This window comes from Thermobia domestica, chromosome 7, assembly GCF_964235325.1.
Source record: "Thermobia domestica chromosome 7, izTheDome1.hap1.1, whole genome shotgun sequence".
Lineage (NCBI taxonomy): Eukaryota > Metazoa > Arthropoda > Insecta > Zygentoma > Lepismatidae > Thermobia > Thermobia domestica.
In genome coordinates this window covers 51,075,735-51,102,443 of record NC_137460.1, presented here as the reverse complement: position 1 = coordinate 51,102,443, position 26,709 = coordinate 51,075,735, and the positions used below count along the sequence as shown (strand labels likewise).

Below are 26,709 nucleotides of genomic sequence, written 5' to 3'. Positions count from 1 at the left end.
GGCCTTATGCAGAGTCGTGATTAGTGCCATATTAAAGAGGTCGACTAGCAGTAGTCAGGCTTTTAGTATGATGCTAATCATACGTCAAAACGACTCTGCATAAGGCGGTATATCTTTTCGTCATAGCGCTCTTATCACACCAACTACGTTGTTTTCCTTAGTGATTTATATTGCACGAAAAATATCAAGTTTTGAACAATATTGCTTCAAATATTACATGGTATTTAAAGTTCTTCATCAAGAATTACAATTTTAATTATGTACCGAGTTAATCGTACGCTGAAATATCCGTACATTAAGATTTCTGGAACACCATTCCTTCTAGTACGTTGTTTTTCTAGGGTCGCGGACATAAGCTCACCGGACATAAGCTCACCTATGTTAATGCAAAAGCGGACAGAAGCTACCCGGACATAAGCTCACCACTAATAATATAATTGTATTATAAGATAATTAATGCAATAAAGAATACAATAATGTTAACACATTACATTTATAGATTAACTAATTTAATTGCAAATGAAAGGAAACCTGCAGCACAGAAATATCGGTAAACGAAATTTTGGTGAAAGGGTATATCCTTATTATTATTATTATTATTATTATTATTATTATTATTATTATTATTATTATTATTATTATTATTATTATTTCACTATGGTTGGCAGTATCTGAGATATAGTTCATTCTGCTTTAGAAAAACGTATGCGTATGCAGGGGTATTAAAATCCAGACTTTGACTAGTAGTAGGCCTAATTAAATAGAAAATAGAGCTACTAATGCTATATATCAGTTGTCAGATATCAGAATAAAATAATTAGGATGTTGCAGGGTTTAATGTGTTAAACGTGGGCAGGCTTTGAGGAACTTGTAATAAAATGCTCCGGATATTTAAATATTGGCTTTGACTACTAGTAAGCCCAGTTCCTCAATAGAAAATAGTCTATATAACTAATGTCATATAGGAGTTATCAGACATCAAAATAAAATATTAAGAATGTTGCAGAGTTCAAGTCTTAAGGCTGTCATATTTGCAGACCAATACTCATCAAATGAATCTCTCTTATTTACTGAGAACAAAACAACAACTTATGAAACAAAAAAGCTCAGTATTAGTAAATAAGAAAGAGATTTGTTTGAATGTTAGTCTGCAAGCACGACGGCAACACTAAGAAGAAAGGCCTAAATACATCTGAGTATGATGAATTCGTTTTTAAAAAAAATTTAAAAAGCAGAATCACCAATCCTGTTAGCAAGCAAACTTTATTATGTAAGTATTGATGCCTAATCATGAAATTATTTTAATGCAGTGATGAATTGTCCGGGCTATTAGAAAAATTTGGTTCCAAAATTCCCAGGGCCAAAATTAGGCCTACTGTCGCCCATGCATAGCACATTAAACTTGCAACATCCCTATTTTATTCTTATATCTGTGATAACCGCTATACAACATTTGTAGCTCTACTATCTGCTGAGTTATTAGGCCTATTTGTAATCGTAGTCAAAGGCTAGATTTTAATATCCAGGGCATTTTATTACAAGTTATTCAAAGTCTACCCACGTTTAATACAACACAACTCGGCAATGTCATTATTTTTTTAATACCTGATAAATAATACGTAGCTCCATTTTCTGCTTAGGAAGTTGCCAATAATTTCAATATTCGGTGAATTTTATTGCAAGTCCATCAAGGGAGCTTATGTTTGCTATCGGTGAGCTTTTGTCCGCCCCTGTAATATAAGACTGCCGGTGAGCTTATTTCCGACACCTTTTTTCTAATACGACGGTTCTTGGTGTTAGATTTTATTATGGTATGTGCCCTACCTACTTTCAATACTGTAACCTGGCAGTATTGCACAAACCCGAACAAATGTGAAACGAAATTCGCAAGTGGAGTTTCAAGTTTTAGAAGAAGGTTACGAAGTAAGTAAATTGGAAATATGTAAAATAAACATAATGCTCTAAAATCATGAAATCTTCGTTTTAGATATCTTTTGATTACATAGTATATAAGAGAAGTGTGAAGTGGCAATTGCATATAAAGTAAGTTCATGGTAACATATGGTATGAAAAATTGTAATTCAAATCAGCATTGTAATGCTGCTTCAATACATAAAAAATGACAAGATAGATATATTGACACAAATGAGTCTGTTCATCAGTACATGAACGATTTATGTATGTGAAAACATGTTACAGAACATAGTTTACAGTATGTATTGTAAAAAAATTCAGAAGATAGGAGCTAACATTTGTTCCCTTCAATACAAGCTATGCAACAGCTGTAAAAAATTATAATGTTCGAGGGTAGCAGATATTCATAACTACTTTGGTGTAACTGGAAGACAAATCAATCGTTCTTAATTCCGATGCTGATTATTTATGTAGCAGAACCTTCTTGTTTCACAATTTAAGGTATACTGTTACATGCTTCCGTGGAATTGGTTGTGCTTTTAAACTCATGGACATTGGATCGGGTTCGCGTTTTAGTGTTCTTAATTTATACTTTCTGTGCAGAATTACAATACCGGTAATGCAGCAAACCCAAAACAAATTTTTACTTCACTTTTCTGCTTCAAATGATTCACTAAGACATTATGGTATTTTTAATTTCCTGGAGCATACCAAAATATTTGCGTACAGATTGATAATATGCATGTAAACTAATGTGCCATAAAAAAGATTATTTATGAAAAACAGGATAATGTTTAGCAGAAAGGGTCCAGCAATTGTTTCTAAAGATTGTTACAATTTCGGTAATTTCTGTTCACATTAGGTTAGTTAGGTGACTGGGTTAGTTAAATTTAGGTTAGGTTAGTTTGTTAAATTATATTATAGTAGGGGTCCAGCATAACTTTCCAAAAAATAATAGAATTTATTTTATTTCTCCTTAGGTGAGGTTAGTTTTGGTTACGTTACGTTACTTCTAACTACTTGCATCATCCATTTCTCCTGTAAATTTTGTGCTTTTTACGTGCTTCTGGACCCCCTCTGCTAAACATAACCCCCCCTCCCCCCAAAAAAAGTATCAACCTGTGTTTTTCTTCCTTCAATATATTCCTTACGACATTCTACACTGTTGTTTACATTCAGATATCCAATTACGGACGATTTTCTTATATACGTACAAACTGATGACCATTAAAAGATTATTCATGTACACCAACCTGTGTTAGGTGGCCTTTACAAGCAAGAATTGTATTTATTCCGCGTCAGGCAGAGTGAAGCTGGTAGACCTGCATGGGTAGTGCCTTCGTTAGTTGCAGCCACGAAGGGATGATAGGTGTACGCAAAAACAATTATTCGTTTAAGAAAACAGCAGCAACAGGTGTTAGATGGCCACTAGAAGCAAGAATTGTTTCTATTCCGTGTTAGAGCAGGGTGAAGCTGGTGGCTGCACGGCGTGTGTGCAGAAAACAGGCACGAAACGCTGATAGGTATTCATGAAAACGATCATTCATGCTTCATGCAAAAGACACGAAAAATGTACCAACCTGTGCTAGGTCACCACTACAAGCATCAGTTGGATCGTGCTTTTATATTTTGTTTACAGTTGTCTTAATGTGGTTTTCGTAGCTTTTCAATATGTATGACATATAGGAAATAACTCTCATGATAGAAACTATCAGTCTGCTGTAACATTATTCTAATACTCAAAATTATCAACAGGTATACAACTTCGTATACCTCTTGTAATGATTGCAACACTAGTAACCCTCTTGTACTCTTAGGGGCCGCGGTGGCTCAGTAGTAGAGCGTTCACCTGTGGTGCTTAGGGTCCCGGGTTCAAACCCTGCTCCCACTAGGTGAACTTTGTGGTGGACAAACACCATGTGCATGGGTTTCCTCCCACTTTCTTCATTCCACCATTTCATTCATTACTCATCATCACCGTCTGCTTTAGCCTAGCCGGCATAAACGTGGGACGTGAAGCAAAAAAATTAATTTCATTTCCTATTCCACTCTTCTAAACATAAAATAGATCTTCCCTACAGTATGCAGAAATATTCCGTCGATATAAATCGAAGAGAGTCCTCTTTCTTATGCATGTGCTCATTTTTACCGTAGAACTACCATTTTAATGACGGATTATTGTAAGATGAATCATTGTTGTTCGAAATTTCATTTCTTGAAAGTTCCTATTGACTTCCTAAAATAAATTTTAAGTACTTTGTCTTGTAATTATATTTTGAGAGATCAATTGCGTACACCTTCACGTGTAGATCGGCGAGCTCTCGACATAAAATAATGGTTACACTCAGAATGTTTTCTGCTAAAAGTTATGTATTATTAGCATTTTAATGGGCGTAATCATGCTTAATCTATTAGGATAACGTTTATTTTTACTGTTTTGCTTAAGGTACGAGTCATTTTAGGTATGTTAGTTTAATTTCGCATAGGTTACCTCGTATCAGGGTGGAAAAAAATCATGATTTTTTTCAAAAAAATCATTTTTGTTGATTTTTTTGATTTAAATCGATTTTTTTGATTTAAATCAAATCTTTTTCTTCGTAATACAAGTCGCGAACTGAAGAAAAAACATTAGGAATTAGTATTAAATGTTCATTATGCCATTTAAGTGAAAGTATTGGGTTTTAATTTTGAATTAATTCCCAATCGTTAACCTATTTCAATCCCAAACAATGTTTCTTAAGCATTGAGGAAAAAGTACAGCAATGTATATCAACATGACACTTTTCTTTTCACGAAAGTTACTGATATTTGGCAGGGGCATATTTTTAAACAATTGGAACTAGCTAGCGGCACGAAATACATATAAAGTACATAAATATCGCCTGAAATTAACTAACTTTATGACCTATGGAACCCGGAGGTTCAATGAAATGTTCACAAAAGCTTCGTGACTTCTATCCTTAGTCAACTGAATCCAGTTTCTATTTTGCATTCTTATTTCTGCGAGATCCATCTTAATATTATCCTCCCATCTGTGCCCAGGTCTTCCTAATGGTCGTTTTCCGATTGAACTTCCAGTTAAAACTTTGAAAGCGTTTCTACTTTCTTCCATTCTCACTACATGTTCTGCCCACCTGAGCCTCCAAGATTTGATGACCCTAACAATGTTTGATGAACGATACAAATTATGCAGTTCCTCATCATGAACTTTTTCGCCATTCCTCATTTCCGTTCCTTTTGGTTCCGAATATTCGTTTCAGGATTTTATTCTCAAATACTTTCAGCCTGCGTTCTTCCCTCAGCGTAAGCGACCATGTTTCACAACCATACAGGACATCAGGCATAATTATCGTTTTATATACTTTAAAGCTTCAAATTCCTCGACAGAATTCGCGACGATAAGAGATTTTGAACTGAATAATAACACGAATTCCCTGCTTTTAGTCGATATTTAATTTCTTCGTGAATATCGTTTTCTGATCCTATATATTAGCCGATGGCAGAACTTTCTTTGTCTTTATGCGATGAGCTTTTGCAAGTCAAAAATTTTCTGCAGGAATTCCAAAATAAAAAAAAATAAATAAATAAAATAAAAATCAGGATGATCAGTTCCAGCAGAAGAAACACTTGTGATTGTTAAAAATATGTTTTATGTGACGTGAAAAACAGTTCAAATGTGAGTTGTCCGTGCATTTAAGACATCTATACATAGCAGGCACGTTTTTATACTTTTCTGTTGGCTATTTTATTTCCTCTGACAATTTTTCCTGCACAGGCGCGGCAAATTTTCTGCGATCACATCGCAGATCGCGGCATGTTCTGCAATGGGGTCAAGTATGCACTTTATCAAAAGTATTATTCGATATTTTAACGCATCCAAAATTTGTCGTATTACGATCCCGAGGAACTTCTATGTATTTAGTACATAAATTTCGCCCAAAATTTTATTTATTTATTTTTTTTTTTTTTTTTTGTTTCACATAGGGGATCGGATCCCTCTAAATACGCCCCTATTATCTGGAAACAAACAAATAGACGTGGACACAAAAGAGTTTTCATCTTAAATGTCCATGGTGATTTCCCCGTTGGAATAGAAATTTTAAAACCCTGTGTTACAAAGAAGAAAGCAGGGTTCACCCGTTACCCGTTCAAATGGGATTTCCTCTGATCGTTCTCTACATAATACTCGTTTTCATACTGTGCTTACATACATTTGAATCTCATTGTATTATGATTATTATCTTCCAGAATTGGAATAACAGAAGAGAAACGGGATTTTACTTACTTTAAATTAAATTAATTAATTTCGGAATTTGATTTAAATCAACGATTTTTATTTAAAAAATCAAGTGATTTAAATCTTGATTAAAATCGTGATTTAAATCAGAGTGATTTAAATCAATCCACCCTGCCTCGTATTAAGTAAGCTTAAGTTATGTAAATATGTTATTTAAGTGTACCCTGCCTTCTAGTCCAGTGACTCCGTGCGCACTTTTTGTATATGTGTTTCTCGGGTTCGATTCCCGGCGAAGAGCATTTAAATTTGAACACATTACAATTGTTCGGATTACACCTTGAATTATGAGTCCACGTCTCATATAGCTTGGGTGCTGAGGAGAGAAGCTAAACATCACGAATCCAAACCAAATTATTCAAGTCACTTTCTTCACGTAAAATGAAATTTGATATAAATCCAAAGTAAGGATCAACTTTGAATAGTGTGGTATTCGAATTATAATCCAGATCTTAATACAGAAGAAGTTTTAATAAAGATTAGGATGATTAGGAAGATTAGGAAAATAGTAAATAGATTTTTTTTAACGAACTTAAAATTACGCGATGGCCATTTTATTACAATAGCCTGTTACTTACTACAATTTGGTTGGTAGCTGGACTTTTTAGTTCTTTTTTCAGCACCAAGCCTATATGAGACGTGGACCTACAGTTTAAGGTGGAAACCAAACCACCGTAATACGTGAAAATTTCAAGACTTTCCCATCGGGAATCGAATCCGAGATCCCGTGCACCAGAGGGCGCATACGATAGCAACTAGATTAGCGGGAAGGACTGTTGCTTGCTACACTTTGTCAGTTACAGCAGTTCATGCTCTACAAGACTCTTAAAAATTGAATACACTAAAGCTCCCAATATGTTGTAATAATGGACCTTGGTGGCTCAGCAGTAGAGTTCTCACTTCAATGCGTGAGGTTCCTAGTTCGATCCTAGCTCGCGCCAAGTGGTGCCAAATGTGTACATGGGTTTTCTCGAGGTTCTTCATTCCACCATTTGTTCATTATCATCACCAGAGTAGGCTAAAACCATGTTTGAAAAAAAAAAAAAAAAAAAAAAAAAAAAAGGATTATTTATTAAGATCACATACGTATAGAAATAAGTTTGTTTAGCCTTTTAGTGTCGTTATGCAACAATAGGATTATGAAGGACTGATCTAAAGCTTAAATTTACGTTTTTTTATGTTTTATATGATTTTTTTTTTAATTAAAGGAACTAATTTCACACACGCTGCTAACAACGCAACCCAACGATGTAACGTAGTATTTAGAGAGAAAATTCAGGATTAGCATAAGTGATTCATTCCTTTTGAAAAAGCTATATTTTCAAAAAGTATTACACTTATACACATGAAAGATATATATGAAAAGAACCACAAACTCACCAAGTTTGTATTGTGTGCCAGCACGAGTCCATTATCTTTCCGATTGTGTTTGGCAATGTGACAGTACGAGATTAGTACCTGTCGAAAATGAGGGAAAACAAGAAAAAAGACGTCGAGTATTGTCTGGACGTGTGACGTGTCACCAAAGGAGCACATATTGGTGAACATTTGTAGAGGGTGTAATAAACTTGGTGAGTTTGTGGTTCTTTTTATATATCGTATTTGTGCGAATATAGGTCCAGGGCTCATAGCGACGCTTGATATATATATATATATATATATATATATATATATATATATATATATATATATATATATATATATATATATATATATATATATATATATATATATATATATATATAACTAAAAGTTACTCTTTTGGGAAGTAAAGTAACTTTTTCGTGTGATTTATGTTTTGCATTGGCGGTTTTCTAAGAAAAAATATAAAAATAAATGGAAAAGGAAAGGAAGATGTTACTCATTACTCTTTTGAAAGCTTCATTACTTGCTGCCACATGTGAAACCGTGAGCTTTATTCTCACTTCAGCTTTTATTCTTTCTAAAGCACAGTGGATGCTTAAGCTCTCAAGGTGGGGTTGAGAACCCTTCTGTGTCTATTCTTTCTTCTATCATAATAGTCTTTTAGTTTTCTCTCGTAATAGTTAACGCTCCGCTCAACGTTGTGTGTGTGTGTTTGTATGGTTCATCATGTTCGTCTTGTGTTATGCTTCTTGCATGTTCTTCTGAAGAGTAGGTGATGAATTTGAATATTTCATGGCTTTGAGAACTCTCAATGCTAAGTTAAATGTAATGTCTGGGAAGAAGAAATTCGGAAATAGGCCAAAACTGGTTCTACTTACTCAGAAGCTTCTTACATCTGCTAAGTCTGCTTACCGTAACTACAAAGCATACTTAGAAAACCTAAGAAAGGAGTAAGCTAAAACAAGAAGTAAAGAAGAAAAGATGAAACAAAACAACAAAGAGAGAGGTGATGGAGAAATTGACAAAGGAAAAAAGGGGCATGATGAGATTTGGGTCACTTTTTCGTGTACTTTTGATCACTTTTCAACTATTTACAAGAGACCACACCACTATGAGCCCTGTAGGTCGCACCTAAACTTTTAACATGAGATTATAGAGAAAAGTAAATCTCGAATATAGGCTGCAGTACTAAATTTACGAGAAAGCTCAATTAGACAATACTTTGAGATGAATCTGTCTCCCTCCTCGCCTGTAACTCCTACAAACCAAGGGTGACTCAGAGCAGCGTTCTCGATCATCTAGCGAGGGTGAAGAATCAGACACTGGTGATGCTGAAATGGTGGGAAGTGATTATGCTTGATTTGGCTGGGTACGAACAAGCTGATACAGTTTTCTGAAACAAAGTTGCTTTTCCTTTTTAAGAACAGTCACTGTATATAAATATTCCGTATATATTATAATACTGTATAACAAAGATACGTATTCCTGTTAATAAAAGTATTAAGTGTACAAGTGCTTTTAGTGTAAGGTGGTACCGGTACCCAATGAAGGTGGCAAATTTTGCTAACAAGATATGTTGGTCTGGTATTTTCTTCTTGTCTTTGATGGTTTACAAACGTAACTGCAATAACTTGTAATTGTATTAATTTCAACCCACAAGATACGTGTACATGACGATTTATGATATGAGGGGAAAATCTCGATTATAGGCCGCACCATGATTTTTCAAGCCAAAATTTTGGGAGAAAAAAAAGTGCGGCCTATATTCGCGCAAATACGGTATCATGTGTGCGCGTGTAATACTTTTGAAAATATAGTCTTTTCAAAATGAATGAATCATTTATGCTAGCCCTGTATAACCTATCAGGCCGGCATCCCCACCTTATGATTTAAGAATAATTTAGTTTTACCACTTTAACCTTCGTCTGTCAATATTTTTTCGAACGATCGTGATATGCCGATGTTAGGAACTGAACCTACTGTGAATTAATGAAAGCAAAACTTCAATTGCTTATAAATTTCGATATGTCTTTTTTATTATTATTATTTTTTTATCCTGCTAAGAAATGCAATTTTCAGTAAAATGCAATTAGAAAACAACGAAAGTTTGTGTAATATATTGGTTGGTTGTATTTGAGTGTAGCGTCACTTTTGAACACCTGTAAGTAGCTACTAGCAAAAATTATAATATCCTACATTTTATTTTGTCAACAAATCCGGAAATAAGTCTATATATTCATGTCCCCCTATAATTAGTGTTCAAAACTACAAATATTACATGTGTTCCATCATAGTCGAATAGTATGTGACGATAGGGTTACGGGAACAAAATATATCGATTACTGCTGTGTCAGATTTCGTCTAGAATATTTATGTTATTATTATACCACATGACTTGATCCCTAGTCTTCCGTTGCAAGCGCTGCTATCGTCTGAAGGAATTCCACTCACTTTCTCTCGCTTAACAACAGCTGAACCCTTATTAGCTCAACGCGTTTGTGAAGGTGTGAGCTTTAGTTCGCATTTTTGCCACGGCTCAAGACATTTTGGCAGCACAATAGTTACAAGGCCACCCATAAGAGGAAGCAGTCCCGATAAATGTCCGGGTCCCGTGAATATTATAGTTACGTCTCGTTACGTTACAACGACATATATATAAGTTTTCTTCATTCAGTTTTTTTTTTTTTTTTTTTTAATGAAATTTCCGTCAACTGCCTATGTTGTGCAGTCATACGTTCAGCCGGCGTTTTCAGCAATACTTTCAAATTTATAAATTTAAAATAATGAAAAATAGGGCGATGAAACAGATCTTAACCCTAGAAGTATCGACATCAGTTTTACAAGAAACATCGGTTATCGATTGACTTCCAGTATCTTCAGATTCAAGGATAAATCGTTATACCTAGCGTTGTTTACACGTTTGTCATGATAAAATAATTTGTTTGGAGGCTCATGAAATCTTCGGGCGGCCCTGATTAGTAATGTTGTAATGGACGTGACCATATTAAGTGTATATGCGCTACAAACAGGTTGCTCGTTGGAAGGAAAGTAATCTTTTTGGAAAGCATGCAACGAAGAGATGTTCACAACGGATACAACCAAAGTTTTTATTGAAGAGGAGTTAAAATGGCACATGCGAGGACGGCTCTTTGAAAAGTTCCTGTAGTCAATATGAAAACAGATTCGTGAAATTCTGTAAATCGCTTTATTGTTTTCCAAAATATTCATTTTTAAGATCGATACATTTTTACATGTGCTCCAACCAATTTTAAAAGCATTTTTCTCTCTTGTGTTTGCTATCTCTGAAAAGGCTCTTCGGAATGCGTCTACATTTGCTCCAGGCGACACAAGTCGTTCACTACACATCTTCTTTTTTGCCTGTTATTTCTGTCATCAGTTTCAAGTCATTAGGTGATAAATCAGGTGAGTATGTTCATTATTCGACTGTTTTGCTGGACACAAATCAACAATTTGGTATGCTAAGTTGGAACTGGCGTTTTCGTAGTGAAGAATAATGCAACGATTTAAGTATTTTACACGGTTCATAGATAATCTCTAGAAAACAAATTATTGCATACTATTCAGCATTTACAGTTTAGATCTTCTAAAGCTGTGGTTGCAGCATGTCCAGTATAACCGAAGAAATAAGCAATCATTTGCCTGGTACCAGATTGACAAAAACAGTTTTTTTTTTTTTTTTTCGAAAAGATCAAATAAACTTTTTTTTGTTGTTGTTGTTTAAATGATTTGCTCTGTGTATTTATATTACATATGGACAAAAATAAATTTGTTTCGTCTTGGTTTATTATGTAACAACGAATTTATGCTGGAAGGAGTTACATAAGCTTAAAACGGAATCCAAACCGCTTCTCGGCTTACATTCGAGAGAAATTGTTCTCCATTTGGACTCGACATCGGGGCTAATTGGCCACAAATACCATCAGCCTGCCGACTCACTCACGATGCACTCCTCATAAAAATACGTTGTATTGGACTTTACATACTTATTATATAATCTTCAAGAGTCATTTCAGAAGGATAAAAAGATAAACAGTTGCACAAGTTAAACCATTATATATAAATCGGGAAACTCCCGCCTTAGCCATTGGGAAAGTCCGTTATTGCTTGGTATGTAAAATTTTAAGATAAACGTATCATAATCAGTACGTTAAAACTAAGGGATTAAATTACAAATTTAGTATGTAGGTATTATTCAGTAAAATTAAAACTGAAAGTCCATCCAAGCTAATGTTGGAAGCTACGTAGGCAGTCGATAAATTTTGTCGATTTCTATCAGTATATTTAAGCAACCTTGGTTTCTTTATAAAACAACAGGCATTCAGCCAAGCAGAAATATGCAATTTGGTGTCGTTTCGTATATTTAGGCTTATCATCCTTATGTAATACAGAGGTTATCATGAAGACGACTTTCGCTTAAAGTGACACCCGAACCGCTACTTGCTTTATACTTGAAAGAAAGGTTGTGGTTCAACCGAGAATTGAACATGGGACGCCTTGATTAAAAGGTGAAAAGGAGATAAAACTAATGCAGATGGTTTGATATGTGGAAACGTCACCATGAAGTTCACACGATTTAAAGCTTTTTTTTTTATTTTTTTTTTAACAGCTGGTTTAAACCAGCCAACTCTGCTTGGTACACTGATAGTTACGGCTCACTTCGAAACACCCAAACAGTAGATTGCTATTTAGTTTCAAGTCCAAATGAATAGATCTAAGTTTCGTCCCCTCTAACGATGTAGTATACCAAATTTGACTTACCTCGGTTAATTTTTTTTTAATTTTATTTTTATAACGTTAATCAACACGAGCGTGTTTTGAGCTTCGGTCAAGTTGTGTGAGATCCAACGGTTGAAAGTTCCAGCTCTCTCAATCATTTCACGCACAGCATCAACATTACTGACAACACAGACGTGGATAAACGACCTTCACAAAATTCATCACTGAGAAATGTGCGACCAGACTGGGATTGTACACAGTCCCATTGGTTGGTGCTTCATCCCCAAAATCCCAATGAAGTCACTTGATGCATTGTTTTCGTATTAAACTACATTTGAAATCATTGCCCGAAAATATTTACATGGAATTTCAATATTTCACACAAAACTACTACTACAAACTGCTGTGAGAAGTAAACAGATTGGCTTAAACATACAAAGATAAGGTCTATTCTTCCAAATTTTATAAAAGGAACACTAGCGCCACTACGTTGTAGTTTGCAGATACTTTCTAGCATCCCTTGTAAGAGCAAACAGAACCTGCTGACTCTGACGTGGAAGTAATGAAGGTTAAAGTATTATGGACTTCACATTAGGGCATAACTTAAGTATTTTGAATTCATTCTTCAAGAAGAAAGAAGAGCACTTGATCTCATACCGAAACGGAACAAGCAAGACACTGGTTGGAAGATCACAACTCAAGGATACAGCGGATTGCAAAACGGAATTCCGACGGATGAAGTAATGTAGCAACACCGCCTGTTATGCATGGATGTCAGTATGGCCTGGATGAGAAAAAAAAAAAAAAAAAAAAAAAAAAAGACGTGAGCAAGAGGCGAAACAAACATGGTTTAGACTAGTGTTGTAGAATTTCCGGAAATTTTGAACCTGTTTGGTAAAAACTGTGGTGGAAATACAGAGATGTATACGGAAGAGAAATGTACCGGAGAAGTACATCAAACTGATTAAGGAGATGTATAAAAACGCATGAATAAGGGTGAGAAGCAGCGCAGGAGAAACGGAGAGCTTTGAAATGAATACAGGACTGCATCAAGGTTCAACGCTAAGTATTCTGTTTAATATTGTGATAAGGGGAAGGGGGGGAGTGAATAGGGAATTTGAGGGAAGATACTACATGGAACATGTTATACTTAGGCGACATTGCCTTATGTGGCAAAAACAAGCGAAAAGATAGAAAGTAAAAGAGAAAATAGGGAAGGACTCGGGAAGAAATGGAGCTGGAGCAAGACGGAGTAATATCGCCACCGTAAAGCAGAAAGGTGCTAAGCGCCATTCTTGATTTCCAACTAAGTACATATCCTGACTTCCCATTTCATGTCTAATATTATCAGAAAGGAGACAAGTGGCAGGAGACAATATGAAAGGTCTGCAGTATAAACCGAATTCTATAGAAAAATGAAAGAATCGGAATTAATTAGTATTTCATTCGTTTTATGCTCTCCTGAGAAATTTGCAGTTTGGCGCTTAGTACCTTTCTGTTTTCTGGGGTTGATATGCGGCAAGAAAAAGAAGGAAGCAATAAGGGGGGTACCTGAAGGTGAACGAGAATAATCAAGAAAGTGAATAATTTCAGATATTTAGCAGCAGCAGTGGTTGAGCGAGGGGCATAGAGGAGAAAACAGCGCGCAGGATTTAGGCGGGATAGTAAATTGGAGATAAGTCTCAAGAGTATTATGCAATAAGAAAATCCCGATCAAGTTCAAAGGAAAAGCATATAAGTAGTGAGACCAATAATGATGTACTCACAAGAAACAGTGACGCTGACAGAAATAAGAATGCTGAAGTGGATGTGTGAGGTAACAAAGGGAGAATCGCATAAAGAGCAAACATATCACTTGATTGGCAAAAATTACATAAGATAAAGAATACGTGAGGAGAAAGTCATGCAATTGAAGCGGTCAGATCTCAAAAAAGAGGCAACCCTAAAAGAAGATGGTGAAATCTAACGGAGGAAAACCTGAGAGAAAATATATTGACGACCGAAATGACATTAAATACAATACGATGGCCAAGTCTTATCAGAAGCAAAGACCTCACCTAAGTGGAAAAAGTTGAAAAAGAATTCATTTCATGCCATAATTAATTTTTAATTATCCCTTTTAAATTCTAAAGTATACATTAAAAAAAAGTCGAACGGAGTGAGGAATTATAATGTCGTTTGGTATAGGGTGTTTGTAGGTGGGGGCGCAACTTATAGAAGCCATGGCGACAGCGGCGGCCTTTTTGAAATCCGCGATATTAGATTTGGGTTACACTTTTTAAACTGGGAGGGGTAATGTCGCATTTCATTTTACACTGCTTTTTTTTCTGAGGAATACACCTGTGCAATCCGTTTTGAGGTACTTTTATTTGTATAGGAGTTATGACCTGTTAAAGTTGGAGACACTTGTCAGAGTTAACATTACAGCATATGCTCAATATCACCTGATCTCCATTACGCTGGATACACAATCGGAGTCTTTTTTGTCAGTCGGGGGACGCAATGGCTCAGTGGTAGAGCGTTCATCTCCGGTGCTTAGGGTCCCTAGTTCGATCCCGGCTCACGTCGCGTGGACTTTGTGCTGAACAAACATCCTGCTGGTGGGTTTTCTCGGGGTTCTCCCATTTCCTCCCTTTTTCTTCATTCTACCATTTCATTCATTTCTCATCATCACCGTCTCTTTTAGCCTAACCGGCATAACCGTGAGACGTAAAACTGAAAGATTTCATTTTCATTTTTTGCCAGTCCTGCTGCATACGTCGCAAGGTCTGTGGGACAACAGAGGCACACGCCTCCTCACTACGCATGCAGAGATGGGCTACGTTGTTGATTTTTACCTCATACACAATTGATTTCAAATGACCTCACAGATAAAAGTCAAGAGATGTGAGACCAGGGGACCGTGGTGGCCATTCCATAGGACCCCCTTCTACCTATCTAGTAACGTGGAAACTGTTCATCCACTGAAACTGTTCAAACTGTCTGACCTCAGTAGTGTAGTGGGGAGGTGCACCGTCGTGTTAGAAGAAAGTTGTGAAATTACCCTGCAGATTCAACAACGTTGAAAACACATAATCACGGAGCATGTTAAGATATCTCACCCCATTCAAGGTTCAATCAATAAACACCGGACCCACGATTCTTGTGACCCAAATTCCACACCAAAGCATCACTTTTCGACCACCAGCACCTTTATAGGGATCCACTCACGAGGGGCTTGCATCTGACAAGAAACGGAGATTCTGTTTACCTCACCATGCATTAAAAGGTTAGCTTCGTCACTGAGCAACACCTGTCGTATGAATTTTGGATTACTGTCGCACTGATCCAGAGCCCATTCTGCAAATTGTAACCGCCGATCAGGGTCATCCTCCGAGAGATAATGTTGCAACTGTAATTTATACTGGTATAACCGGCGCGTACTGCGATGTGGACTTTTCACAACCGATGCTACAATTGCTGTTGCAGTCTCCTCGTCGGTAGCTGTTCTTGGACTTCCACTGCGTTGCTTGTCCGCCCCAGAACCTGTTGCACGAAATTTGTCCAATAACTTGGAAACTGTCATATGTGAAATGTCATTTCTCTGAGGATGCCAGGCATTGAAGTCAGCAGCAATCACTCTGGTACTTTGTCCACCACTCATTAACACAATTTCAATGCGTTTCTCCTGTCTAAGTGCCATTGTGGGTCACCTGCAACGATAAAGAAAATCGGTCACCTTGCAATTGTAAACTTTAACAAGTCATAACTCCTACACAAATAAAGATAACACAAAACGGATTGCACAGGCATATTCCTCAGAAAAAGCCAGTGTAAAATGATACTCGACATGACCCCCATCCCATTTGAAAGATGTAACCCAAATCCAAGATGGCGGATTTCAAGATGGTCGCCGCTGTCACCATAGTTCCTATAAGTTGCGCCCCCACCTATAGACACCCCATACCAAACGACATTATGATTCCTCACACCGTTCGACTTTCATAAGGTGTATCCAGACTTTGCCTCACGCTGTATAAATTAATTACTTGTTGTCCCTCCTGTAGTCTTACGGACGAAGTCTTCCTATTAATTTCGTTTTTCTCATTTTAAACTTTCTCAATTTCTTACTTAACACTATCACGTTATCTGGTATTCAAATATATTGACAGTGAACGGGCATTCTTAATATGTTAACAATTGAACGCCCTACCGTGACGCTTTTTTATTTGTTTTCTCCCTCTGGCTTTGTTATTGTTCTCGTCCCTACCTGATGAAATATTTAGCGAAAGTCTATACAGTTACTTTGTTCTCATTTCTGTTATAATGTTTATAAATAATTATCCATCTATATATATTAATCAATGGTGCTTCGGGGATTCTTTTGTTCCAGCACTTGTTCAGGTTTAATTACTTAAGCACAAAGTACTATTCTTAATACGGACGCATATTTTTAAGTTATACTCTTAATCTACAGCGATATCATCTAAAATGACTGCTGTCTCATGCTTCCCAAATCTTATTCCCGAAGAGAATGATGACATTCCAGATGTCTTGAAGATATTGGGATCAACCTACAAACAACTAGACGAAACTTTCGATTCGTTCATACTTTTTCAACAGTTGTGACGGTTAAATTTTACATTTTTCTTTCTTTAATCTCAGAGTTTAAAAAAAAAGAAAAAAAAACACCTGGACCTATATGGGTTTTTCGGGTTTAATTGAATTTTTTCGAAATATTTCAATGTCTTATGGGTAAAAGTGTTAACATGTGATGTATATTTCAAGATTGCCAGTGTCAAAATTTACAGTTTTCTATTCACTGCCTTTTTGAAGAAAAAAATGGCCACCATTTTGAAATATTATATTGGATCGTCGAGAAAATCTATACAGCAAATTTAAAATGTCTCGTGCTTCTACCATCAAAATTTCAATTTAAACGTCTGAAAATTGCACCCTGTAGCGTGGTTATTCATTATTTTCAAAAATAGCCACCATTTTGAAATTTTACGCTGGATCAGCGCCAAAATATATACAGCAAATTTAGAGTGTCTCGTACTTCTACTATGAAAATTTCAACTTAAAAGAACGAAAATTTCGCTTTGTAGCGTGGATACCTACTATTTAAAAAAAAAAAAAAAAAAAAAAAAAAAGGCCGCCATTTTGAAATTTTACATTGAATCGCCGCCAAAATCTGTACAGAAAATTTAAAGTCTCATGCTTGTACCCTGAAATTTTCAACGTAAAAGACCGAAAATTGCACTCTATAGTGTGCGTGGTATAGGCAGACAAACGAACAAATGTAGATCGAGTCATCCCAGGAGCCTCACTGATGTTCGCCAAGTATGAATATCAGATATATTAAAGACACAGATATCATTCATGTTTTATAAAATAAATGTTTCAAAATGTCTTATATAAAATAAATATCTTCTAGCGTAAAATAAATGATTTTATTGTTGAAGTTTACTTCCGATAATTTGTGCGTTCAGTTACGGGAATTTCCCGAGCACTTTGATTGATACGGAATAAGATTAGAAACTGGCTTGGGGTAGGAAAAGCTGTGAAATTGGTTAAGATATATAGACTTTTAAGGTCAGAAAGTAAGGGAGATACGAAGTGATGATTCTCTCACATCGTTCAACACTGAACTTAGTTACTGTGGAAAATCATTTACTATCGCGAAGTAAGTGAGATTCTACGGAGTAGTGATCATTTCACATTGTGCAACATTGAACTTAATGACTGTAGACCAGAAAATCATTTCAAACTAAATTAGAAAATATCTTTCACGTTTTTTGTTTTTCAGTGGTTTTTTTTTTTTTTTTTTTTTTTTTTTTTTAAATCTTCAATGACATTTGTATGGACTGGAAGAACTTAGCCATATCTCATAGTAATTTCTACATTCTAGGTCACTATGTTCTCAAATTTTATTGTTGCATTTTCTTTTACAGTATTTTCTAAAATATAAAGTTGCATATTTTACTTCAATAGGCTATAAGTATAATCCATACATTGTTCTTTAATTATCTCTAGCTAAGTTTTATTTTATTTTATTTTATTTATTCAGTGCATTCAGAACTTTATAAAGGTCTTGGAGAAGACTTTTATTGCATGTTAAATGTTGTTGTATATCTTAACGTTAAAGCATCTAATTCGCTCAAGGAAAGTCCAAAATCTGATAAAAAATATTTTCAATGTCATCACGTAGTTGTACCAATAATATACTAATAAAAAGCTCAAAAAAATCCCAGGTGGGTCCAACCCAAAAAACCCAATGGGTTTTTTTCGGGCGGGGCCCACTTGAACAAACCCTGGTTAATGTAGAAAATGAACAGACTGGCAATAAACAGTAGTCTGAAACCCGGTCGTAGTCATTGGGTTTTTGAGTGCTTTAACTTTCTTCGCATCACGATTTTCTTTACCTTTAATTTCGAAAAGCTAATCTGCCTTCTCTGTGCATGTCCCATTAAAATGGTCGTAACGTAATTGATTTTTGTTTGTTCTTATATAACGGAGTTTGGAGGTAAATATTTACTCGAATGTCTTATAATTACCACTATATATTGCATTTGTATATACTTTCATAAGTATTTTCTTGTGAAAAGACAATGAAAATCGTTATTATGAATTCTGAAAAATGTCTTTATTTCCTTTCAGGCTGGCGGGTGTCATGTCTGGGGAAGAAGATGAGCTAACCCTTCCGAGAGCTTCCATCAATAAGATGATCAAAGAGATGTTGCCAAATATTCGAGTGGCCAATGAATCCCGGGAATTGATACTGACCTGTTGTACAGAGTTCATTCACCTCTTGTCATCAGAAGCTAATGAAATCTGTAATCAGCAGCAGAAGAAAACGATTAATGCCGAACATGTTCTTCAAGGTTAATAGTTTTGTAGTAGTTACTATTTTTTTTTTTTCATAACATAATATTGTACTCTAACGTAATTATATTTTTTTCAAATGAAATAAGTCTTTGAGTTTAACGTCCCATAATTATGCCTATTAGACAAAGGGAGACAATGATTAAAGCAAGTGAATGACGGTGGAATGATAAAGTGGAAGGAAACGGGATTACCTCGAGAAAACCCACCAGCAAGATGTGGTTCACCACAAACTTACATGGCCGGGGATCGAACCAGGTACCCCACACACCAGAAGTAAGCGCTCTTCCACAGAACCACCGTGCTCACCCAAAAAATGAGAGGGGAGGCATGGGCGTCCGTATGTTTGATTCTACGGGAGAAGGGGAATTGCTTGTAATCTTTATGGAACTTAGAGTACTACAAGACGATATTAAGTTATACGAAATAGAATATCGTCTACCTCCTCTCCTTTGAAATCAAATATAATACTACATTACGACGCAGAAGTAGCTGTTTTACAGGATATAACTCAGCATGTAAATAAACATTTGGATATGGATTATCCCAATCAAAAATTTAAAGTGTTATTTAATAAGTACAGTAAAATTGTTTGTAATAAAATGCAAATATACAACGTTACATGAAATTTATTACATATTAAATAGAAATATAAAGACATAGTGTAGTTGGTTCAGACTTTTTAGTACTTTGAGTGAAGACAATCTAAAGAGCTCCTTCATTGCTAAGTGGTTAGCGTACGCCCCTTTGACGTGGGAGACCTGGGTTCAAATTCCTGGCAGAAGCTCATATGGTTCGGATCCAACATTAAGTTGTAGGTCTATGTTTTATATAGTCTCGCTACTTAAAGGGACGCTAAACTCAAAATGACAGTATTAATCAAATATAAATAGAAGTAATAAAGTATATATATTCTTCTCAAAATTAGGGGGCGCGGTGGCTCAGTGGTAGAGCGTTCACCTCCGGTGCTTGGGGTCCCTGGTTCGATCCCAGCTCGCGCCGTGTGGACTTTCTGGTGGACAAACACCGTGCTCGTGGGTTTTCTCGGGGTTCTCCCGTTTCCTCCCACTTTCTTCTTTCCACTATTTCATTCATCTCTCATCATCATTGTCTCCTTTAGCCTAACCGGCATAACCGTGGGACGTAAAACTTAAAGATTTCATTTCATTTCATTTTCTTCTCAAAATTTTACTATGTACTCCGAACTTCCGTTCGTGATTAAAACATTATTCTATATAATGTGATTTTTAGCGTTCCTAATGCATAAAGGGTAAATGATATTTATTCTGCAATTTTGCGAAACACCTTTAATGAAGTAACAGCGATTAAACTTAAGGAAGTAGTTAAAGAAGGTAAGGCAAGAAATTTGTTTGCATTGACACTCCATGATAATAGAATTGACAGGAGTGTACCACAGAATACTCAATGCCAATTTTTCTATTTATATGTTTTTTGAGTGACAAACTAATGTAGTCATATATATATTTCGGCTTGTGTCACATCAACGCTTGAAAATGGTTTCAGAAAAAACTGCAATATTATGTGGAATGAGATCTTAATCACAAGTTTTAACTATATCCAAGAGCACAGTTTAGTAATTATATGTGTACTTACTTTATACTCATGTTATTTTTCTTTTCAACTTTTCTAAGTAGAAAATTTTGGAGTGTTGGGGGCAGGGAAAGAGATTACCTAATTTGCCCTTCCCACCATATAGACTCCCATTGTGGTAGTCAGACTGAAATTTTGTTTTAAGACAATGATATTGAATTAATTAATTTATATGAATTTTTGCTTCTTAGTAACGCCAAATCTCATAGTAACTTTTGCGATTTTTGTCCTAGGTCCCTACCTTTCCTTTTCATCAGTGCTCTACTAGACGAATAATTACTTACTGAGAAAAAAACGATCAGTTTTTATTGAAATAATAGGAAGAGCCAAAATTGGTCTTTAAAATCGAAGTTGATAAAAGTAAATCCATCACCACTTTTAGTGATGAATAGAGACATAGAGACATGGGTAGTATGAATAGTACCTGGCAGTGTCCATACTATTTGCGTCATCTATCCATTCTCTACGTTGAGTGAGAGCTTGCCTTCAGTGGTATCTGTAAGAGCCTGCATTATAAAAATTGAGAAAGAAAGGGCAAATTTTATGAATAACATATCAAACGAATTATTATTTTAGCTACGTACATACTATTTATCAGGTGATATGATCAAACTATTGACATATGTTCGGGCCGCGTTGGCTCAGTGGTAAGCTTTCACCTGTGGTGCATGGGTTACTGGTTCGATCTCAGCTCGTTCCAAGTAAACTTTGTGGTGAACAAACACCATGTGCGTGGGTTTTGTCGGGGTTCTTCCGTTTCCTCCAACTTTCTTCATTCCACCATTTCATTCATTTCTCTCGGGTTCGATTCCCGGTGAGAGCTCATGTGGTTCGGATTCCACGTTAATCAGTAGGTCCACGTCTCATATAGCCTCGCTGCTGAACGGGACGTTAAAATCAACTCAACTCAATTCATTCATTTCTCATCATCACCGTCTCCTATAGCCTAGCCGGCGTAACTGTGGGACGTAAAACTCAAAGATTTCATTTGTTGATACATGCTATGTTGTTGTCTTGAAATACTGGAAATGCTTTTGTACATCTTTATGAAATTGTATTTCTTTCAATATGTGATCATGCATTGGGCAATGATACTGCTTTTGTTAAGTGTGTTCCCTCTTTTGTGCACGCTTGTAACATTGCTCACATACTGTGAAATCTTTTGATATTTTGCTCGTGTGTTTATTGTTGCTGCACTTTTATTTTCACTTTCACTTATTATTACTTATTTTCTTATTGTTAATATTACTAGTACTTATTGGTAATGTTTTATCGTTACTATTTATTGTTATTGCAATATATATTTTTGTTCTTATATTGCATATTGATTACTGATATATATTTATTATTGTATCTCTTTCTTTATATTTTTTGCTTCTCCTTTGGATCAGTATTTTTGTTGTTTTGATGTTTGTTTTTTCTTTAATTCTATTTACACTGTCGGATCGAGACGGGTACACTTTTGATACTGACGTCCCCATTAAATCTCCGTGAATGAATCAAAATTTGGAGAAATACTAGATGTATCCCAATATCGTTATATAATCAGCTTATGGACAAATTAAATGTGTATGTTGCTGATGTAATACTTTGTAAGATATTCTATAGTTTGTTGCTATCATTTATCAAATAGTTGTACCCCGTGTTTATAACCTAATCTTCTCAAGCTTCAATTATCTTCTTGTACTGCAGGTTCTTGAAATGATAACTACATCCTTGCTAATGGACGCTATAGAATACATATCTATATAATTAAAAATAAGTACTGATTTTGTATACAAAAGTGATTTTTTTTTTTTTTCTTATATCATTTCTGCCTTCTCTGTTGCTGGTGCTATTTTTCCTTTACAAATTCATCCTTTGAGAAGACTTTCTTGAAACACTAGAACACGGGATCTTCCGAAAACCCTTTCAATTTCTAGTATTGCTTGTAGCTCCTCACACATCTTCACTTGCAGACACTGTTCTTGAAAATTGAGTTTTTTTTTTTAATATCTCTCAGAAAATAATTTACAAATCTTTAAACAGATAAATTTTTCCACGCTCAGTTGTCGAAAAGAGCAATAAAAAATATTTTTCCCTGTGTAATTTTGTTAATTGTTACATTGTTATAATGTTGAGAGGTTCATTAAATATTTATTTTAATACAACTTGTATATAATACTACAAGAAAAATTAGGTATTTTGTTAGTAACACAAGTGCTAATTATGTTCAAAAATTCATAGTCAGTGGTTAAATTGTTACATCACTTTCAACATTTTATGAATACAAAATGGAATATTAAGGCTTTTGGAAATTGCTCCGCGTCCTTTCAAGAGTTGGCACGTGACCACTTATTTTTAATACTGAGTGGACGGTGCTTAACCCCCGTGGAAAGGATCACCTCAAGCCAGGCCCGGGCTGGGATATTAACGAGGGCGGTGGACAAGTCTACCAAAAGGGCGCCCATATAAACACGAATACGTATCATGTACATATGAGCGTTATTTTATATATTTAAATCACCAAAATTCTTTTTGTAACGTAAAACTTCTTTACTAGGAAAACACTTCTTAGTTCTTGTAATTATCTTTGTCAAACAAAATTAAGCTAAATGTAGTAACAAATCAATTTAGAAATACAGTAGGCACTGATTATCCGAACTGCTCTGGAACACAAGAACAATCACATTTGTAAATAAAGAGATAAAAAAAAAAAAAAAAAAAAGAGAGAGAAAGAAAAAAAACTTGAATTGTGTAAATTGCGTTGTAATCAATTGCACTTAGATTGTGAAAGTTTTTGGGCAATAAATGAGTAGCAGCAAGTATTAACTCCTATTTTATTTTACCAAACAGACCTACATGTTAAGTGCTGTACTGGCTGTATTATGAATTCATACAGTTGCTACTATTGACAAAGAACAACAGAATAATAATAATATTTTTAAACATTTATCTATAACGTGATGTTTCGCAGGACGTTCTATATAAAGGGCGTGCACTGTGCCCTTCACATGTTTTTCACCAACAACCTGTAAAAAATTATACAAAACTGGTATACAGAACAACTAAAACCACTTAACATTAATGTAATGTTTCGCAGGGCGCCACATTGGCGTCTCTGGCATGTAAAATTTGGGGGGGACATCAAAGGAAATGATCTAACTGCTAGTGAGTATCTAAATAAATTAAATTAAATTAAAATATTGAATATTTCGTACTTCAAAATATTGGGGGGACGCGTCCCCCCGCCAGAGACGCCCATGGGCGCCACTATATCCTTCACGGGTTCTTTACCATCAGTAACTGTGTATATTTATTGTACAGAACTGTGCCATACAGAAGAATAAATAAAAAAAACTTTTATCTTTGATGGTTTCACAAGGGCGCCTTATGTAAAAGGCGCACTGTATCTTTCACGGGTTCTTTACCAATAACAACTTACGAATTTATTACAAAAACTTATACTTTTATTTATAATGTGCGGAGGGCACACTGGAACATATTCTGGTGGAGCAACCCATCCCTGCCTCAAGGTTAATTTCTGACTTTTTTTATTATTTATTGTTATTCCTATATATTTTCTCTATTGTTATGGTTACATATTTATCTATTATTCCTATTAATTCTATTGTTATTAATGTTGTTATTGTAATATATATTTCCTATTTATTATTGTTGTTATATATTTAGTCTCATATATTATTTTATATCTTTTCGGTTTTTATTTATATTTTGCATCAGTTTTTTGTTTCTTTAATCTTGATTTGTTCGTTTTTTGTATATAGTCAGTGTTGATCGTGATGGGGACAAGTAACCTCGATGCTGACGTCCCCATTAGTCCTCTTCAATCAGGCAATCAATTAATCAATAGATGTCTCTGTTAAATCTATACAGGTTCCGTGTAAACTCTACGTGCTATTTTTAAGAATTCTAATCTTGATTTTACTTCCATTACCTAGCATTAGACAGGCTGGGATTCGGAGACTACAGAGCAGATGCTGAGGAGGTACTGCGTGACTGTAAAGCTGTAGCGGCCAAGCGACGCAGACAAAGCACCCGCCTTGAAAATTTGGGCATTCCAGAGGAGGAACTCTTGCGACAACAACAGGAATTGTTTGCGAAGGTTAGTTCATTGACTCGAAGACGATACAATCTTATATATATCTTCGGTGAAAAAGCTCTTATATATATATATATATATATATATATATATATATATATATATATATACTGAAAATCACTCCATTTATGGTGTAAAATGTTGATTGGTGTCAGTCATACGTGACCTGCTTAGGATGATTTCCCTGCATGCCACGTCGGTCACGTGATCGCTGCTAAATATACATTTTAAATCGTAATTTGAAGCCGTGGTTCCTTCTGTAGTATTATTTAAAACTTGAGTTGTTCACTGTTCCCAGCATGGCTTCGGTACCAGATGATTTGTATTAATAAACTCAATAATAGTAAGCGTTCTCCTGTGGTGAAGGTGTCCCTAGTTCGATTCGAGCTCGCTCCAAGTGAACTTTGTGATGGACAAACACCGTATGGGTAAGTTTTCTTCGGCAATCAGTTGAAATTGTATGAAACGTGTGTTTACAATAACATCTTAGATTGCTTTTATATTGGTACCGCTAAGTTGTGAGTAATTTGTGTAGTAATCACCAACATTTTGATAACTTGTTGCTTATTTTAGTGTTTCGTGTTGAAAAAGAACTAAGTTGCATAAAATATAAAAAAAAAAAATATATATTTGTGCAGCCGAAGTTCTTTATTGCTGCCTAGCCATCGAAAAGAGCAGGATTGGTTGTCATTAGGAATATAAAAGTCCTTTTAGGGTTCCAGGGCACATTATAAGTGGGTATTAGTTAATCTTAACAAAGTGTTCCAGATTGTATCTGTGTTAAAGTTTTAATAAGAATTCACTTTGCTGATGTATAACCTGTTGTAGATTGGTTTAAGAAGTAATATTAAACTCGAATTTTCATTCAAAGCTGTCAAGACATAGATAGGGAAAAAGATTTTAGTGGGGGATAGGATGTATGGGAATTAATTACAAGGTAATAACTAACAAATATTTTAATAGGTACACACAACAAGGGGCCGCGGTTGCTTGGCGTCATAGTGCTCATCTCTGGTGTGTGAGTTCCCTGGCTCGATCCCAATTCCCAAAGGAAGTGAGCTTTGTGGTAAACAAAAGGTTCTCCCACTTCCTTCCTTTTACCATTCGTTTATTTTCATGACCGTCTCCCTTAGCCTCGGATCATAATCGTGGAGCGTTAAACTAAGAAAAAAAAAAATCACTACAACAAAGCCTAAGAGATACACAAAACACGACATGAGTAAACTTGAAAGAGGTCACAAAATCTTCATCATTTATAGAAAGGCAAGAATACGAAACCTTTTTGATTCGAACAGAGGAATCAAACTTACATTCTGACGCGTGGATTCTGGAATGAACTTGGAATAACACCTTCACCGTCATTACCAACGATGGAAGAAGCACTACAAGGATTTAAGATTTTTGTATTGTGGCGCATCAAGACGTTGGTGTTCACCAAGTGTATATATGTAAATATTTTCTACTTATTACCTTGTAATTAATTCCCACACATTCTATCGCCACTACAATCTTACCTATGTATTGACATTACTGGATGATGTCAGTGAAAATTTCACGTTTAATATGATTTTTGAACCAATCTATTACTGAATGCCTAGAGGAACAAGTTGATTTTTTTTTTTCTTTATATATGTATGACTGCTCTTCAAGCAGTTTACAATACAATTATTTACGTTGTCTTGAAATTGAGAACAGCCTTTTATACTGTGCAATCATACTGTGCGATACTATCGGAAATCTGACGAGCTAAACTACAGATTAACTTCAAAGTTATTAACCTTCATGTTTCCAGTGATGGGCAAACTAAACTACAAATACCTGT

At 35.4% G+C, this 26,709-nt stretch overlaps 1 protein-coding gene across 2 annotated transcripts in view; it reads left to right on the top strand.

The window, feature by feature from the left end:
• Window positions 1–1,789: 1,789 nt before the first annotated feature.
• The window catches only part of NC2beta (negative cofactor 2beta), a 36,539-nt gene continuing 11,619 nt past the window's right edge, over window positions 1,790–26,709 (top strand). The window contains exons 1-3 of one of the 2 annotated variants that reach the window (XM_081764606.1): window positions 1,790–1,923; window positions 18,950–19,173; window positions 24,727–24,890. In XM_081764606.1, coding sequence (XP_081620732.1) covers window positions 18,963–19,173; window positions 24,727–24,890 — 375 coding nt within the window. In that variant the 5' untranslated portion in view covers window positions 1,790–1,923; window positions 18,950–18,962. Of the gene's footprint in view, window positions 2,044–18,949; window positions 19,174–24,726; window positions 24,891–26,709 lie in introns of both variants that reach the window. The other variant, XM_081764607.1, reaches the window with a different exon arrangement.